The sequence below is a fragment of the Eulemur rufifrons genome, chromosome 26 (genome assembly GCF_041146395.1).
Source record: "Eulemur rufifrons isolate Redbay chromosome 26, OSU_ERuf_1, whole genome shotgun sequence".
Lineage (NCBI taxonomy): Eukaryota > Metazoa > Chordata > Mammalia > Primates > Lemuridae > Eulemur > Eulemur rufifrons.
Genome location: NC_091008.1, coordinates 4699984 through 4714422, shown reverse-complemented (window position 1 = coordinate 4714422; position 14439 = coordinate 4699984). Strand labels below are relative to the sequence as shown.

General features: G+C 46.3%; 1 protein-coding gene across 4 annotated transcripts in view; it reads left to right on the top strand.

The window, feature by feature from the left end:
- The window catches only part of EGF (epidermal growth factor), a 65026-nt gene that overhangs the window by 43631 nt on the left and 6956 nt on the right, over positions 1 to 14439 (top strand). For 2 of the 4 annotated variants that reach the window (XM_069459208.1, XM_069459206.1), the window contains 5 exons: positions 282 to 407; positions 4473 to 4595; positions 5851 to 5995; positions 10423 to 10590; positions 13485 to 13602. In XM_069459208.1, coding sequence (XP_069315309.1) covers positions 282 to 407; positions 4473 to 4595; positions 5851 to 5995; positions 10423 to 10590; positions 13485 to 13602 — 680 coding nt within the window. The remainder of the gene's footprint in view (positions 1 to 281; positions 408 to 4472; positions 4596 to 5850; positions 5996 to 10422; positions 10591 to 13484; positions 13603 to 14439) is intronic. The other 2 variants (XM_069459207.1, XM_069459209.1) reach the window with 2 other exon arrangements.

Here is a 14439-nt window from a genome sequence, read left to right as displayed (position 1 = left end):
TAAGCTAGCGATTCCTGGAAAGAAAGGTCTCAGGCCTGACGGTCTGAAAATCTGGCACAAAGCGATTTATTCGCACACGCTGAGCTAGTTGGGTAGGGATGCTGTGAACGTTGATTCCGGAGTGAACTTTGCATCCAAGATGCAGGGTTTGCATTATGTTTGCAAACGGTGCCTGCAAAGCGCTCAGTGATTGAACGCAAGATGATGCTTATTCTCTCCCGCTGTTCCCATTTATACTGGGGTTGCCTAAATATTTCACCAGTTCATACTTTCGCCCGCAGACATAGATGAATGTGAGCTGGCCGTCCCAGTGTGCCCTCCCGCCTCCTCCAAGTGCTTCAACACCAAAGGCGGCTACGTCTGCCAGTGTTCGGAAGGCTACCAAGGAGACGGGGTTCACTGTCTCGGTAAGAGGGCGCGTGAGCCGGGGAAGGGGGGTGCAGGCAGGCCTCGGAATTAAGGAACCACTGTGGGTGTGGTGGGCCGAGAGGAGACAGGATGTGATTGGGGTGATGCACGCGTCAAGACTGAAACAGGAGTTGTGCAGCCTGTTCGAACTGACATAGTTCTGTTCTTGGTGAAAGTCAAGTGCACGCCCTTGCGCTCTTCCTGCCGTGCTCAGCTCCAAGCCCCTTCCTCCGCTGGCTTTCTCATTCTCTCTCTGGGGTTCTGGAGACACCCGTGTCTTATCAATATTCCACACCTTGAGCCATCGTGAGGGGGACCAGACAGCATTTCTTCGTCACTGAATCTGGCAAGTGAGTTACGGTGAACGCTAGAGCCAGCGTGGGTTTGCTGGAAGTTACTATCGTGTGCACAGAGCAAAGATGTGCTCTGTGCCAGGCTCCTCGGGTGTTTCTTTTCTTTTCTTTCTGCTTGTTTTTATTTTTTGAGACAGTCTCACTCTGTTGCCCGGGCTAGAGTGCTGTGGCATCAGCCTCGCTCACAGCAACCTCAAACTCCTGGGCTCAAGCGATCCTCCTGCCTCAGCCTCCCAAGTAGCTGGGACTACAGGCATGCACCACCATGCCCGGCTAATTTTTCTATATATATTTTTAGTTGGCCGGATCATTTCTTTCTATTTTTTTAGTAGAGACGGGGTCTCGCTCTTGCTCAGGCTGGTCTCAAACTCCTGACCTCGAGCGATCCTCCTGCCTCGGCCTCCCAGAGAGCTGGGATGACAGGCGTGAGCCACCTCGCCCGGCCCTCAGGTGTTTCTTGATAAGTTCAATGAGTTGGAGTGTCAGGCCACTGACATTTGGATACAAGTGAAGAATGATTAAAACCTCTTTCGTAAGCGCCATCCTCTGCCAAGGGCTGGGTGTGGCATGTCGGTTGGAGAGCCCGAGTCACGGATGTCTCGTGTCTTCCCAGGTGTCAGCAGCGTCACCACGCAAGTGACGACCCGCCGGAGCCCATCCGAGGCCTCAGGGAAGTGGTTATCTGAAGTTTTACACGGCTTTAAAATTTCTCTTTCAGTGTTGTCTTTTCCTTCTTCTGAAAACGTTAAAATCTTTTCCCCGGGAGGAAGAAACTCAAACGATCCCGCTTGCACCCACATTCAAGGTTAAAGATGAAAGATCAATCCGAACTATCAGTTTTCCGGCTCTGGGTGATTTAAATCAGACCCGTATCAGATCGGTTCTGTGCCGTCCGCAGACATCCGTCAATGCTCTTTTAAGCGCATACTTGGCTGTCGGTCAGGAAAATGTCACCGGCTCCAACTAAGCAGACTCGTAGATCATTTAGACAAACAGGCTTCATGTTTAATTTCCTTGGAAGAGAAAGGAAGGTATCCTCTCTCGGGTGTTTGAACTCGTTAGGCTCTGGGTTCTCCCTGTGTTAGCAACCCGCCTTCTTCCAGAATCGAACATGCAACAGGGTGACGTGCCCCTGCCCGCCTGGCTGGCACGGGGTCCTCAGGCCCCTTCAGTCGGGATGATGATTCAACGTGGTGAGGACTTCCTCGGCCCCTACTGGGGTGCAGAGACACAGTGTGGGAGTCTTGGGGGGGCGCGATACCTTGTTTGCAAGGAGAGTATGATCTAAAGGCAACATGGCTGTGAACAGTGGTGAAGAGAAGTTCACGTCATAAGAAAAGCAAAAGCCACAGTGGCTGTTTGGAACTGGGAGAGTCACCTGGGGTGTTGGGAGGGACTTCCTGCAGGAAGCGGCGTCCAGAGGGAGCACGGGGAGTGAGAGACATAAAGGGGTGGGAGTGTTCTGGGTGTGGACAAGTCACACGTCTTATCTGGGGGGTGCAGAACAGCCTGGCTGAGCAGTGAGCACGGGCTACATGTGGGGAAAGATCAGAAACGGAGGCTGGTCAGGTGGCGTGTGCCGTCACAAAATACCGTAGGGACTGGCTGGCTTGGACAATAGAAATTCATTTTGTCACAGCTCTGGGGGCCGGAAGGCCCAGACTGAGGTGCTGGCTGGTTTGGTTTCTGGTGAAGGATCTCTTGCTTGCAGATGGCCAACTACTCCTGGTGCTCGTACTTGGCCTTTCCACTGTGGGGACGGGGACGGGGAGAGGAGGACAGGGAGAGGGAGAGAAACAGTGTGCACACTCTGGTGTCTCCTCCTCTTTTTTTCTTTTTTGAGACAGAGTCTCACTCTGTTGCCCGGGCTAGAGTGCCGTGGCGTCAGCCCAGCTCACAGCAACCTCCAACTCCTGGGCTCAAGTGATCCTCCTGCCTCAGCCTCCCAAGTAGCTGAGACTGCAGGCATGCGCCACCATGCCCGGCTAATTTCTATGTATTTTTAGTTGTCTGGTTAATTTCTTTCTATTTTTAGGAGAGATGGGGGTCTTGCTCTTGCTCAGGCTGGTCTTGAACTCCTGAGCTCAAACGATCAGATGATCCTCCTGCCTCGGCCTCCCAGAGTGCTAGGATTATAAGCGTGAGCCACCGCGCCCGGCCTCTTCCTTTTCTCTTAAGGACATCAATCCTGTTGGATTAGGGCCCTCACCCTTATGCCTCCATTTAACCTTAGTTACCTCCTGATAGACCCCATCTCCAAGTACAGTCTCACTGGGAGTCAGGACTTCAACATACAAATTTGAGAGGATGCAATTCAGTCTGTAACAGATAGGTTGGGTTACACTCGTGGAAGACTGAAATCTGAGGGTCAGGTTTTATTGGGGTTTTACTTTTCTCTAAGACAGAGCTGTCCTGAATTTTCTAGTCACCACATTACAAAAAAAAAAGAGAGAAACAGGTGAAATTAATTTAATACTATAGTTTTATTTATTCTACTATATCTAAAATATTAACATTTTAATATACAATCAATATAAGAATTGAGATTTTTATATATTTTTTTATTTTGGTAGTAAGTCTTTAAAATCTGGGCCGGGCGCGGTGGCTCACGCCTGTAATCCTAGCACTCTGGGAGGCCGAGGTGGGTGGATCGTTTGAGCTCAGGAGTTCGAGACCAGCCTGAGCAAGAGCAAGACCCCATCTCTACTAAAAATAGAAAGAAATTATATGGACAGCTAAAAATATATATAGAAAAAATTAGCCAGGCATGGTGGTGCATGCCTGTAGTCCCAGCTACTCGGGAGGCTGAGGCAGGAGGATCGCTTGAGCCCAGGAGTTTGAGGTTGCTGTGAGCTAGGCTGACACCATGGCACTCACTCTAGCCTGGGGAACAGAGTGAGACTCTGTCTCAAAAAGAAAAAAAAAAAAAATAATAAAAAAAAAATCTGGTGTGTGTTTTATACTGACAGCACGTCTCAGTGTAGACTAGATGCACTTCAGGTGCTCAAGACCCACTTGGCAATGGCCGCCATATTGGATGGTGCAGCTCTGGGCAACAAGAGCCATGGATTTATCCTCATCGCAGGACAAGGAGAATTATCTGGCTGTGGTGTTTAGGTTTGGAATAGAGGAAACAGGAGATCCAGGAATGCAGTAAGGCTGTTCCTTTGGCAGTGACGTAAAATTGAGAGGAGGAAGGAACCTAGATGTTAGGGTGGTTGTAGAAAGAAAAAGATGGGTGGTTGGGAAAGAAAGGATGACTTATTTACGTCGTAGTTCGTATTTATGTCAAAAAAGCAAGACTGTTGTGTTTGATATAACACATATGCCCATGCTGGGCGCCTATTCGGAAAAGATAAGTATGAATCTTTAGGGTCTGAGCTTCTGAATGTTTGCCTAGATAGAGGTAGTTAACCAGCCTCCAACTTGGAGAAGCCTCCTTTCCTTCCAAGAAGGAGGAAAACTTCCAGCCTTCCGTCGTCGGAAGCGTAGGACACCTGCGTGGGCATGCAGCAAGGGACCCAGTTCATCTCTCTGTCCGGCACTCACGATGGTCTCTCTAAACCTAAAAATGCACCAGGCTCCGAGAACACGCACCAGGACAGAAGCTGAAGACGCTCTTTTTCCAGAGGGTTGGACTTTCCGATTGCATGACCCACTTTCTTCCTCTGCACCCCGCTTTTCTCTTCCCTGCTCTGACTTTCCTAACAGACGTTGACGAGTGCCAGCAGGAGACACACCGCTGTGGGGCAAACGCCAGTTGCACGAACACGGAGGGAGGCTACTCCTGCATGTGTGCTGGGCTCCCATCTGCACCCGGACTGCCCTGCCCCGGTAGGTGGGTGGGCGGGCTCCATGCAAGGGCAGGGTTCAGGGGAATTCTGCGCCCCCGTGCATTTGTGTTAGAGATTCTAGAAAAAGCCATTCAGTTCAACCAGGCTGGAGAGCTGGCTTTCCCGATGGGGATGGTGCTGGCTTGAGAATTCGAAATGGTCCAAGTTGTCTTAATGTAACCAGCATCTCGAATACATCGCTTTTTATGTCTCACCCTTTAATAAAGGTGGGAACACAAGTGTTTCTTTTTAACTGTGCAACTAATGTCGCAGTTTCTAAGGTTGCTTTCTGGGGCTGCTGGATAAATTTTGCAGGGCTGGGCAGGTCCGTGAGGATGCCTAGACTCAGCATTTTAAATCGCTCTCAAGGATTTTAAAACATTAAAAAGTCAGTATTTCTTTATCTGAATTAGGGCTCCGGCTCTCTGCTCTTTCTTTTGAAAAGTTCATAGTGGTTCACTCCTGTTTCCTGAACCTTCTCTCCATAACGGCAGAATTATCCCCACTGGCAGCTGTTTGCCTCTTAGCTCTGCAGGCAGAAAACCTCCTAAGAGAGAAAAATTCTGTGCTTACTTAGTCTCTTTTTTTTTTTAGCACGTTATTTTTCTACAATAGTTTGCTCTTCTTAAAGATGTCAAAAAACTGCTCATATTTCTACAGTCAGCTACACACCCTGATGTTTTGCTTTTGAGAAGCAGCGAGCCTTTCAATAAAAGAGACCTCACTGCTTTGACATTCCCTCTGTTAGGGAAATAGTTTCTCCCTGTCACTGTTGCTACAATCTTGTCCTCGAGGGCCGCCCTGAAAGTTAAATATTAACAGTGTTTAGAAGAAAGCATCGCGGAGAAATTTCTGAGACTCCCAGGATATTGCAGGCGTCAGACTGCGTACTGGTGGGTAGCTTTTAAGCCACGAGGAGATACCAGTTGCTCAGCGAGACCCAAAGCTAGCTGTCATTTCACATGGGTGGTGACAGATTTGTTTTTATAATGAGATCAGTGACTCCGAATTCATGTGGGGGTTGAGGATCACCCCCTTCTCCTACCTGCCCGCAGCGCGCTTTGTATCAGATAATACCGAGCCTAAGGGATGCCGACTTAAGGTCTGTCTTGGAGAGTGACCCCGTTGTCACTGCTGGGACTTCTGCTGTCACTAAAAGACTTTACAAATTGTTCACAGAAATTAGTTCCTGATGGTCATGCCTGAAAGACCCTAACCACTTCAGAAAATAAAAGAAATGTCTTGGATTCTTCTAGACTCTACTGCACCCTCTGACCTCAGGGAAGATGGCCGCTACCCCGACCGAAATAGCTACCCGGGGTGTCCCCCGTCCCACGACGGCTACTGCCTCCATGATGGCGTGTGCATGTATGTAGAAGCCGTGGACAGCTACGCGTGCAAGTGAGTCGGACTGTCTTTCTGATGGCATGGAGCTCTCCATCCGTAACTTCTAGCTCATATGTACAATTTATACTGAGCATATTTTTCTTCTATTAGTTTTTTTTTTTTTTAGGAAAAATACAAAGATGTACATATAAATTGTGTGTGCACCTCACTGCACCCTCTTGGTGTATCAGGACCTCCCCACCCCCAGCCACCAGTGGTAAATAGAAATCGGAGCCATTGGCGATTTTCCCTTTTACTCAAATAATTTGATGTTACTGCTCGTATAGTCTAGGAATGAAAGTTCTCATTCTGTGAGAATAAAATTTAGATTTGTGGGAGACTTCCTTAAAACGTTGATTTGTTTTCTGCCAAACATGCTGTGGGTTATGTGTGTGCATATCCGTGATGTGTTTCTGGGTCCACCAAAGTGACGTACGTGTTCACGCTGGATTTCTTGCCAGGGTCCAAAAATATTTTTTTTCAATTTTTTTTTCCAAACAAAAAAATATATTTTTTGGCCAGGCACAGTGGCTCACACCTGTAGTCCTAGCACTCTGGGAGGCTGAGGTGGGAGGATTGCTCGAGGTCAGGAGTTTGAGACCAGCCTGAGCAAGAGCGAGACCCCATCTCTACTAAAAATAGAAAGAAATTGTATGGACAACTAAAAATATATATAGAAATAATTAGCCGGGCATGGTGGTGCATGCCTGTAGTCCCAGCTACTCGGAAGGCTGAGGCAGGAGGATCACTTGAGCCCAGGAATTTGAGGTTGCTGTGAGTGAGGCTGATGCCACGGCACTCTAGCCCAGGCAACAGAGCAAGACTCTGTCTCAAAAAGAAAAAAACCCAAAAAACAAACAAAAAAAACCCAATAGCTGATTCTGCATCAGCTTTTCCTTTTGATCAATTTCATATTTTCAAGGCAATAGGAGGAAACTGATAGCAAAAAATAAATAGGTCTTCCAGGGTTAGACTCCTAACTAACCCTTTGAGAATGTTTTCCATCCCTGAGGGAGGTATTCTGATCCTCACAAATTGGTACTGTGAACTTAAAGGCTTTTATGATTTTAGCAGTAATCATGAGCAGAAATAGAGGCTGAATTACTAGAAGAATAGGCTACATTCCCTGACAAAGTATCAATATGTCATAATGACAAAAATAATGGAAAATGCTCATAAATGCTAGTAAAAATGACTCAGTTCTAGTAGAATTCTGTTTCGATGTTCCTATTTACATGTTATAATTTTATAACCTAAGATAAATCCAGCACTTACAATAGTTATCCTTGATTTTAATATTAAAAATCAAAATTTTTTTGCCTGTTTGTTGTTTCTAATCATCCTAAATAATGAAATTGTAAAAACAAATGTCCTGGTTTACTAGATCGTGGTCGATTTCCTCCATGATACTTTAACTTTAGATTATAAAACTCATCATCATAATATAAAGGTCACTACAGGGTTACATACTGCGTTTAGTACAGTATTTTCATTTGGATCTGACGGCACCAGTTCATTAAATGATTGATGAACTCGTTAGCACACTGCTTTTCTTTCTGTCATTAAATCCTGATGAAAATATCGTATTTCCCTGATAACGTTTTAAACATGAGTCGCTACAAAATAACAAACTGCAGAATAACACTCAAATGTAAGGACCTCTAATCTAAAGCAATATTTAAACTATCATCACAGTTCATAGCCATCTGGATCCTAACTTTGTTTTTGAATTGTATGTTTAATAAAAACTGTGATTTAATCAAGCATTCAACCCTTCCCTCCTCCTGCCCTGGTGACCTCATTTTATGTTTTATTAATTCCATAGTGACGAGTCTGTAGGGAGCGATTACCAGTGTGACTTTTACTAGAAACAATTCCTGGCAGGCGCCATTCTGTGCAATGGTCTTCATGCTGCAAGCAGGTTTCTGAAGGGCCAGCTCTTCCTTCTTTGCTTGGAGGCAGTGGACGTTCCCCTCAGATCCATAGAGCCCCGGGCTGTCCCCAGGGTCGCAGAGGAAGTGAGAACTGGAAGTCTTCATGCCCAAGGTAGTCCTCCGAGGTTTCCTGGTTTGGAGCCAGGGGTGGAGGCTCACGCCTGTAATCCCAGCACTTTGGGAGGGCAAGGCAGGAGGATTACTTGAGGCCAGGAGTTCGAGACCAGCCTGAGCAAGAGCGAGATCCCATCTCTACTAAAAATAGAAAGAAATTATATGGACATCTAAAAATAAATATAGAAAAAATTAGCCGGGCATGGTGGCGCATGCCTGTAGTCCCAGCTACTCGGGAGCCTGAGGCAGGAGGATCCCTGAGGTTCAGACCTCAAGGTTGCAGTGAGCTATGATGATGCCACTGCACTCCAACCTGGGTGACAGGGTGAGAACCCATCTCTAAAAAAAAAATAAATAAATAATAATAATAATAATAAAGTTTTCCTGGTTTGGAGATTCTCAGGGGGTCTTCATCCATTTTGTCCTGGCTTTGAGCCAAACATCCTTTTGGGTAGGTCTTCTTTGGCCCAAGACCCCACAATATCAGTGCTGTGACTTGTTTCTGAAAGACAGGTCATGTAGTCAAAGCACTTTGAGAAATATGTCATATTCAATGCTTAATTCACGGTCTACCACAACACATTAAAAAGCCTTATTTGCCTTGATTTAGTCCAGAATGCCTTGAAATTATTTGACTATGGAAACTCAAACTTTTTTGACCAGGGAATCTTTTGTTTAGTTTAACAGAAGAACTAATTAATAATAACCCAAAGAACGGGTGTTTTAGGTTTTATAAAATGCTAGCTGACTAGTCTGAGTCTTACAAGGCTCAGAAAGGCTCTGCTAGAACAACCCGTCTTGGCTGGTGACAGGACTCTGGCCATGTGGTTGACATATTCCTCGAGGGCCCAGATCTCTGAGCGGATTAGAGGTGTGACCTGTCAATATCCAACAGGTATTGACAGTAAATGGCTGGAACCAAAGATAGCTAGAATTAAAACAGTATGCAGGGAATCGTGGAATAGTGATGGTTCTTTATGCTTCTCTACTCAGATCCTATTGTCTCTTACATGGTCAGTTCTAGAAAAACAGGCTTCCAGAGGTAAACAGAGCATAAAACCATTTTTGGAAGCAGCATAGTGTGGTAGAAAGAATACAGGCTTTGAAACCAGAGAACCGTTGGAATCAAACGTGTCATTCATTAGCTGTGTGACTTTCTACTAACCCCTTGAGCCTCGGTTTCCTCATCTGAAAAATGAGACTATGCCATCAAAAATTAAATAAAAGGATGTTTTTAAAGTTGACGCCTTTGCAAAGAACAATATTATAAAATACAAACGTTTACCCGAAATCTCCGTAGTTTCTGGAAACTCCTATTCCCAGTAGATGGCAGCCTTGTTTCATTGACTTTAGAAAGGTTCCACAGTAAATTGGTCACCGATAATTTTAGTAAATGAGACAGCGGGGTGTTTGTGGGTGAATGTTCTTTTTTCCTCCATGTAGTTTTCCCGCCTTGAAGAAAATAGGCAAATGTTTGTATGTATGTCACCAGTGAGACCTTTTCCCTTGGGCCAGTAGTGATGACAAAATTATTATTATTATTATTTTTTAGACAGAGTCTCGCTCTGTCACCCGGGCTAGAGTGCCGTGCCGTCAGCCTGGCTCACAGCAACCTCAAACTCCTGGGCTCAAGCCATCCTCCTGCCTCAGCCTCCCGAGTAGCTGGGACTACAGGCATGCGCCACCATGCCCGGCTAATTTTTTTCTATATACATTTTAGTTGTCCAGATAATTTCTTTTTATTTTTAGTAGAGATGGGGTCTTGCTCTTGCTCAGGCTGGTCTCAAACTCCTGACCTCGATCGATCCTCCCACCTCGGCCTCCCAGAGTGCTGAGATTACAGGCATGAGCCACCGCGCCCGGCCCCAAATTTTTTTTAAAAAGGGAAACATGTTTCCTCCGCAGACGAGGTCGTGTGTCCCGTGCAGGGACTATATATATTCTTCTTTCATGGCCTGGTTTCAAGAGGGACTCTGCCTTCAGATCTCTCTTTCCGTTGACCTATACTCATTGCAATCTGGCCAAGGATTTGTTTCCAAGATTCCCTTTGGCTCTGAGGGCAGAATTGCTTTGTGTGGGATTTCAAAGGCGGCTCCTTAGGATTTCAGCCTAGCAGAAATTGATCTTCAGTCAATGTTGTGCAATGCCTTGTAGAGGCAGTATGCAAATAATCCCCTGTCAATCCCAGGGCAAGCAGACTAACAGGGAAAGTCCATGCTGCGTTAACTTGTACATTATTGTGCTTCCCACCAACCCCTGATGGATTTTCTAGATGCTTCCAAAGGGCCGAGTCTAGAAATGCACAGGGTGAGAGGCGGCTGGAGATGGCGTCTGGAAAACGTCAGCATTTTCAGCGGGGCGTCTCTGATGACCTGTGTTTGTGTGTTGTCACAGCTGTGTGGTTGGCTTCGTCGGGGAGCGATGTCAGCACCGAGACTTGAAGTGGTGGGAGCTGCGCCACGCCGGCCTGGGACGGCAGCGGAGCGTCACCGTGGTGGCCGTCTGTGTGGTGGCTCTCGTCCTGCTGCTCCTCCTGGGGCTCTGGGGGGCTCGTTACTACAGGTGACCCTTCCTCTCCGTGGGACTGTCAACCTCTTTCTGAGCCCTCTTTCGGGGACACCTGCCTCCTTGAGATGAACTTCTGCATACGTACTACGTTGAAAAAGTGGGATAAAAGTTAAAAAAAAAAAATGTTGCAGGATCTCACTGTTCTAAAATATCGGTGTTTTTCCTTGTTCCATTTGCAGTCTTTGTCCACACACCTGCAGTAAGTGTATGTGATTGTCACTTTACAGGTGCATTTTTTTGCATTGCACTTTCTTCTTTTAGCATCCCAGGTCCCCCACCATAGCCTGCATAGCTATGATTTTTCATGGCTGCCTTCCGTGGAGCTGATTTCCCATGAAATATTAGCTTTTTTTTTTTTTTTTTTTTTTTGAGACAGAGTCTCACTCTGTTGCCCAGGCTAGAGTGCCGTGGCATCAGCCCAGCTCACAGCAACCTCAGACTCCTGGGCTCAAACCATCCTCCTGCCTCAGCCTCCCAAGTAGCTGGGACTACAGGCATGCGCCACCATGCCCGGCTCATTTTTTCTATATATTTTTAGCTGTCCAGCTAATTTCTTTCTATTTTTTAGTAGAGACGGGGTCTCGCTCTTGCTCAGGCTGGTCTCGAACTCCTGACCTTGAGCGATCCTCCCGCCTTAGCCTCCCAGAGTGCTGGGATTACAGGCGTGAGCCACCACGCCTGGCCAGCTATTTTTTTTTTTTAATCAATATCTTCCTAGAAGGAAGTTTCTGTCCTTTGGATTTTGTGTTTTCAATAATTTCAGGTTAACAGTTGGAAGCTGTGGAATAATAACATTTATATGTTTAATTTTTTAAAAAAAATAAAACTACATTAGGGTGAAGGTGTAGGCAACACAGTGTCTGCTCATTTTCCAGTTTCTTAAAAAGAAGGACAGCATCCTCCACTATCACCAATATTGAAAAATACTTCATGTGCTGTTACGGCTTATGCTGTGCAAAATCAGTGAGTCATGAGATTTGGGGGCTGAAGAGGACTTTGTGGAATTATCTGGTTCACTCTTATCATTTCATGGCTGAAGAATCTAAGACCCACTTCACTAGTCCCAATTCTCTGGGAATGTGCGAAAAACCTGCCACAGTCTGTAGATAAAAATGTAACTACATTTACTGGTACTGCACAACCACTCAAGTGACAACCGTCTTGTATTCTGGAAAATTCAACATATCAGCCAAGATGCACTTGTCTGAGATCCTGCTATATCCTCGTGTAGTGGCTAAGAGCCTGGGTTCTGGAATGAGATCGCACAGGTTCAGGTCACAGTTAGTGTCTAAATAACATCAGCCACGTCCTCTAGCCTCAGCATTCGTTAATTGCCTTTGCTGCAAATAGGGACAAGCATAGTATGTATCTCAGGGGTTATTGTGTGATTAATTGTGTTAATCTAAGTAAAGAGTTAGCTGTGTGTAGCTACATTTGTATCATAGATAGATTGATTCTGACAAGATCAAGTTAAAATTGCTAGTCTAGGCCGGGCACGGTGGTGCAGCCTGTATTCCTAGCACTCTGGGAGGCTGAGGTGGGCGGATCATTTGAGCTCAGAAGTTCAAGACCAGCCTGAGCTAGAGCAAGACCCCATCTCTACTAAAATTAGAAAGAAATTAGCTGGACAACTAAAAATCTATATAGAAAAAATTAGCCGGGCATGGTGGCGCATGCCTGTAGTCCCAGCTACTCGGGAGGCTGAGGCAGGAGGATCGCTTGAGCCCGGGAGTTGGAGGTTGCTGTGAGCAAGGCTGACACCACGGCACTCTAGCCCGGGTGAGAGAGCGAGACTCTGTCTCAAAAACAAAACAAACAAAACAAAACAAAAACTGGATTTGGAAGCAAGAGACCTGATCTATTTCCTGGCTTAGTAGCTGTGAGACCGTGTTATCCTGTGTCTTCCGCTCCTTCTGTTTCTGCCTCTACTTCCCTGGGGCTGGGAGGTCGCAGTGGGTAGTGGAGGGAGCCCAGGTTGTGCGTCATGGTTACCCTGTCCCTGCGCTGCCCTCAGTGGCTGCACCTGGGGTACGTCACTGCCTGCTCCGAGCCCCAGGGGCTGCGCTTGCAAACAGCTAAGAAAGTCCTCCTCACACGGTTGCTGGAATGTTACTTCCACAGACAGCCCCTCTACTCCCCCCGAAATCTGTATGTCTATTAAGGTAGGAAGTTTGTCGTTTTTCCATTACTATGTCCCCAGTACCAGGATGGGGCCTGGGATCTAGTTAGTACTCAGTAGGTATCTGTGAGTACATGAATGCATGGCTCGCCCTCCCAACACACATGCATGCACACACACACACACACACACAACCTTGGAAAGAGTGCAACAGCATCTGGAAAGTATTTTGAGTTCTTCAGAAAAGAATGCCTTAAACACCTCATGGTAGGGTCCTAGTGGTTTTCATATTTCTTCTCTCCCACACACTTTTTTTTTTTTTTTTTTTTGAGACAGAGTCTCTCTCTGTTGCCCAGGCTAGAGTGAGTGCCGTGGCGTCAGCCTCGCTCACAGCAACCTCAAACTCCTGGGCTCAAGCCATCCTCCTGCCTCAGCCTCCCGAGTAGCTGGGACTACAGGCATGCACCACCATGCCTGGCTAATTTTTTCTGTATATTTTTAGATGTCCATATAATTTCTTTCTATTTTTAGTAGAGACAGGGTTTCACTCTTGCTCAAGCTGGTCTCGAACTCCTGACCTAGAGCGATCCTCCCGCCTCGGCCTCCCAGAGTGCTGGGATTACAGGCGTGAGCCACCGCGCCTGGCCTTCTCCCGCACATTTTAAGTACCTAAATTTCAGGAGCAAAAATAGTTGGCCCTGCCCATTGTTGAGTGGGCCAAGAGTTTTGATTTGTTTGGAGATTGTCTCACATTTTGGCTTTATCACAGGACTCAGAAGCTGCTCTTGAAAAATCCGAAGAACCCGTATGAGGAGCCAAGCGGAGATGGGAGTGGCAGCTGGCCTGCCACCAGCGCAGCTGGAATGTCTCCTTGCCCCCAACCTTGGGTAATACGACCAAGGCGGATGCCGCAAGAAATTGGCTTGATATTAACCCCAGTTCATCTTTTCTCATTCGTACCGAGTTCAGAACAACTGGCATCTGTTAGAGCTTCCGGCTGGCGTTGCTGGGGGGGGGGGGGGGGTCCCGAGTGGGAGAGCGGGGAATTATGTCCTAAACTAAGGGAATCAGATGAGTTAAAATAAGGCTATAAAATAATAGTGCAAAGAATTTGGAATTTTTTTCTATCATGTCGATTCTTTCTATAACTTAGAGTTTTATGCGTTATGTGAAAAGCATTTCCTAATTTTTAGTTGGTATTTTTCAGATGGATGTCTTAAAAACCCACCATTATGCTTCTAATGTTCTCAATATTTCTTTTCTCGTGTACATTTTAAGTCCCTGCACTTCAGTAGCAAAATAGATTTAGCAAATGAAAAGACATGACACCGAGTTAAATTCATACTTATACTAAAAGTTCAAGTTGAAATGCAAATGTAACTGGCTGGCCAGTATTTGATCTGACAAAGCTAGATGTTTTCCAGAAAGCTTAGCGGACTGGCAAGTTCAAGACGCTTCATAGATCACCCACTTCAGTAACCGATCTTGGAACACTAGAGGGCACTCTTGGGACAGGCCCCACTAAGCTCCCCAGAATCTCCCGAGGGAATTTCCACTTCCAGAAACCTCTCAGAGTCAACTTGACTGACTCAGTGTGTGCTCTTGGTATTATCTATGGTGTAAATTGTAGAAGAGGCTGGAATATATGGCAGGTCCTTGGAGGGTTGAAACCTTAGGAAAGAGCTATTAGGGGGGCTTCTGGAGGGGCAGAGGCAATGTTAGGG